Below are 4,221 nucleotides of genomic sequence, written 5' to 3'. Positions count from 1 at the left end.
CATCCCCTCACCTACAACCACCCCCGTCTAGCACGTGGCATGGTCCAAAAAACGTGACAGCCAGCACGCCACGACATAAGCTCAGCATGTGGCATCCAGACTACAAGACGGGACCAAAGTTTGGCACTCTCAATCTAAAAGAAGTGAAGACAGCCTTTACCAAGGGTAAGGAAGTGACCGTCCAGGCACCAGCTTTTCTTAAAAAGCCAGAAGCAAAACCACTGGAGCCTACAGATGTGTGCACGGACAGCGAACTAGCTGCTTTATATGGCTCGCCTCCAAACTCAGCAAAGAGAGAAGCGAAGAAAACTTCTGTGTCAGAGAAAGGTGGAAGTTCTAATCTCAGGAAAAGGTTGGCTATTATCAGGCCAGGTAGTTCTGCAGACTCCGCTAGTGGGTCTATTGTTGTTAGCAGGCATTTCAAAAACTCGTATGAACAAGCCGTGAAAGACCTTAAGAGTAAGAACAATCCTACAGACAATTCAGAGCAGAAAAAAGACACATTCCTGGATATGATTGACAATGACTGTTCGTCAGAAGAACCTTCAAGGTCAGTAGATGTAGACACTATTAATGATGAGAAAGAAGAGGACTTAAGTTTGGAACCAACTGAGCCATCCTGGAGGAAGGAACTCCAAAGCTTCCAAAGACAAGGGAAGATTGGGAACCAGAATGACAACAGTGCAAAAACGGAAAAGAGAAAGAGGGTTCTTTCAGAAGAGGATGGAGAAGAGGAGACAAGTAGCCCCGAAAACGAGCCAAATGTCAACACCCCAGAAGCATCTATTGACAGTAGTTTGGTCAATGCACTTCCCAAGCTAAGTGAAGAGTTGTTCAGTGAGATACCACACAAAGAAACGCCTAAAAATCCATTCAAAGTTGCTACCCCCAAACAGGGCAGTGCTTTCAGTTGGGCAAGGTCTGCTGAGAAACAAATCACCCTCAAATCTTCTGTCTCAAGCCTTGGAAGGTTTAAATATTCAACTCTGTCTCAAGCTAAGAGAAAGAAGACATCCCAAGAAGAGGTAAATAACACGACAAGCTCACAAGAAGAGGTAGACAGCACAAAAACTTCACAAGAAGCGGTAGACATGACAGGAAGCTCACAAGAAGAGGTGAAGAACTCAACAAGCTCACAAGAGTCGGTTGGTGAATTGCCAGAGGAAGAATCGCTGTCAAAATCACCAGTTGGCAATAGTTCACTGAAACTTTCCCACGTGAAACAGAGCATTAGCAGTTTTGATAATTGCTCCGTGTATTCCATGGATAGCTTCACTCCGACAGATAGCCAGAACTCAGGGTCAGCAAGCTTTTCACAAGGCTCACAGTACTTCACTGCCTCAGAAGGGAATAGCACTCAGGTCTCCACTACTGAAATGTCCCAAACTTCTGGAGATACAACCAAAGAAGAAGTCACTGAAATCAAAGAAGAATCACAACAGCCAGTGTGTAGTCAAAGCTTGGAAGACAAAAGATACAGTGAAGAAAATAACATCAAAACTTTGATGAGGGAAAAAGAAAGTGCAAGAAGTCATGATGCTTTAGAGCAAGTATCATCATACTTTGAGAAGTCAGCATTGCCCAGCTTAAGTCAGACTGCCCTGGACCAGAGAGCTGTGGTGCAGGACATGGGAAGGAGAGCTATGGAGGATGGTATGGGTACACCCAGGATGGGGAAACCAAGCAGAGGTATGGTTGAAAAATTACTACATGAAGATAATCATCACAATCATTCAATTGATGTAGAATCTGAATCAAAATTTGATATTGTTATATTTTCATACAAATTTTGGTTATACATCTCTAAATACTACAACAAATGGTTTGAAAGGAATCATAAGTTACGTCTGTTGAATCTTCTTACCTGCACTTCAGGTAAAGTACGCCAGGTGGGGCTATCTAGACGCTCCTGTCCCAGTCAGACTAAGAGGAAGCGAAACAACGAGAACAGCAGTACCCAGCCGAAGATCAGTAACTTCCTTCAGCAGTTCAGCCTCAAGAAAGGTAAGAAATCCTTCTATTATGTCAAGTTTATGTGTTTTTTTGTTGTTGTATCCACATTTACAAATGTATTTATTGAGAATTCAAGAGACAAGAGACATTAGATAGTATTGAGTATTAAGATCTTAAAACAGTTGCAAATGTACCAGGAGTAAAAACTGTTGTCAACATACATTAAAATGCAAGAATGGATAACGAACAACAATTTAAGAGCAAACAAAACGATCAGTCAAAAAACTACCTCTATTCTTTGTTATACTTCAAGTATATGGAAGTATGATATGTGCTCTGCAGCAATGCGTACTGATATTTCAGTTTGTTTTACATGTACATTAGAAAGTTGTAACATGCTAGTACCATTCTCTTCTTTATAGATCCCAGCCAGAAGAAGAAAGAAGAGCCCATCAGGAAGCCCATGTCCCCATCTAAGGCCAATGTGGTGATAGACTGCACTCCAGAGACTGAACCCAGCATTGCAGTCAGTTTGAATGGAGCAAAAGTCAAGCGCAACATTTTTGATAATGAATAGATATCACTTACTCTGTAACAAAGTTTCTTGCCTATTTTTATTAATTTTTCTTTTTAATGTATGTGTACATCTGATTGGATGTTGATTAGCATTTAGATAGTTTTATGACTAGTAGTTGACTAGACTGGACCAATCAGAATTTTTATATCATCTTAGAACTAGGAACTGCAAGACAGGAAAACCAGATATATTTTGCCTTACTTTAGTAGTGCCTAAGGATATTTTGTGAAACATCAACACATGTGGCAATATGTACTGTGTCGATAAGTACTGTTTGATTTTGATCATAAGGAAAGAATCTTGGTACTGTAGTAAAACATTACATTGTAGATTTAACAAAAGAAAAATAAAGAACTATCTTCTATGCTGCATTTTGTACTCTTTTGATTTCAAATTGTCCATTTCCAAAGTAGTGTTGGTCTCAAAAACAATAGGTTAAATGTAAACATTAGGGAAAACTGGTCAAACTTTCTTCTGATGTGTTTGAAAATCCGGAGTCTTAAAATAAGAGGTACTTGTATCCTGTGTTAATTACTGACAAATGAAAGGTAGACAATTTTTTTGTGTCAAGGTTTGCTGGGTTTTTTCTTGCCAGGAGGCAAAGAGGACTTCTTAATGGTTGGAAACTTGGAGGGACATTGCGTTTCTTGCGTTATATGGAGCAATCAGCTTCAGTTGCAAAGGTCAAAAGCGACACCTATGAATTCTTGTTGATATTGCTCGAACTGTAACATTCGCCACCTGTAATACTTACTTTGGCAGCTAGGGGTCCCCACTGACAAGTCGGCAATTACTTCAACATCAGCTTTAAAAAAAAAATTAACAGCTTCTCCTTCGTTTTGTACTCGTTGCCGCCAGCCACGAATTTAAGGTCATTATTCAAAAGTAACAGGACACAAGATTTTTTTTCTTTATTGTTTTAATCTCGTATCCTGGAGTGTTATCGACGGACGTCACATCAATCTTGCTCCCGACGTGCCGTGCACTCGATAAAGCGTCGTCCTCTGAGAAGTCAGGAAGTCCCAAAAGTTGGATCATGTACCTTGTTACTGAAGACAGGTGACACTAGACAGGAAACAGAGCTCTATAAACAACGCGCGGCATGTTGTCTCCTATCGTCTATTTCGGTCACTGGCAGATGGGAAGACTTGTAGGAAAAATATACAGGAAATCTCTTTGCTGGAGTATTTAAATTTGAAATGTAACGATCATCTTACAGGCTATTTGCTTCCCAAACTGAATATAACTCCATACATTGAAGTGAACTGATGAATACAACATGTGGAAGTATCATCTATAAACAAGTACGAGGGGGGTTCAATAAGTTCTTTGCCTCACCAAGAAATAACAAGCACAACTCAGATTTTCAGGCACAACTTCATAGTATGAAGTCTTTTATCAATATCCTCCAAATTTCAAATCATTGGAGTCATTACTTTCCAGGCATTCGTTTTTCCTAAATTAGAAGGTAAGTGGCGAGAAAAAAAGTTGTGTGAATTGTGATCAGACATGTGTGGGTCTAGTTTCCCATGCCATAAATTAACAAAAGACGTTGTCAAAATGTTTGATAATGATTCTCTTCCTATTTCAAGCAAAAAGAATTGGGTTTCTAACTTCCAGCAGCGCAAATTGACCCACACACTCAGGTCAGGTCAATTGTCCACGTTTTTTTCCTTCTCCCTCACCTAACG

At 40.0% G+C, this 4,221-nt stretch overlaps 1 protein-coding gene across 1 annotated transcript in view; it reads left to right on the top strand.

The window, feature by feature from the left end:
• Window positions 1-2,899, top strand: part of LOC118412572 (exonuclease 1-like) — a 7,800-nt gene extending 4,901 nt beyond the window's left edge. Inside the window, exons 6-8 of the mRNA XM_035815516.1 lie at window positions 19-1,689; window positions 1,876-2,004; window positions 2,376-2,899. Of these exons, the coding sequence (XP_035671409.1) occupies window positions 19-1,689; window positions 1,876-2,004; window positions 2,376-2,530 (1,955 nt within the window). The 3' untranslated portion in view covers window positions 2,531-2,899. The remainder of the gene's footprint in view (window positions 1-18; window positions 1,690-1,875; window positions 2,005-2,375) is intronic.
• Window positions 2,900-4,221: the final 1,322 nt, after the last annotated feature.

The sequence above is a fragment of the Branchiostoma floridae genome, chromosome 3 (assembly GCF_000003815.2).
Source record: "Branchiostoma floridae strain S238N-H82 chromosome 3, Bfl_VNyyK, whole genome shotgun sequence".
Taxonomy (NCBI): domain Eukaryota; kingdom Metazoa; phylum Chordata; class Leptocardii; order Amphioxiformes; family Branchiostomatidae; genus Branchiostoma; species Branchiostoma floridae.
The sequence above is the reverse complement of the archived record's forward strand: the minus strand, read 5'-3'. Positions and strand labels throughout refer to the sequence as shown.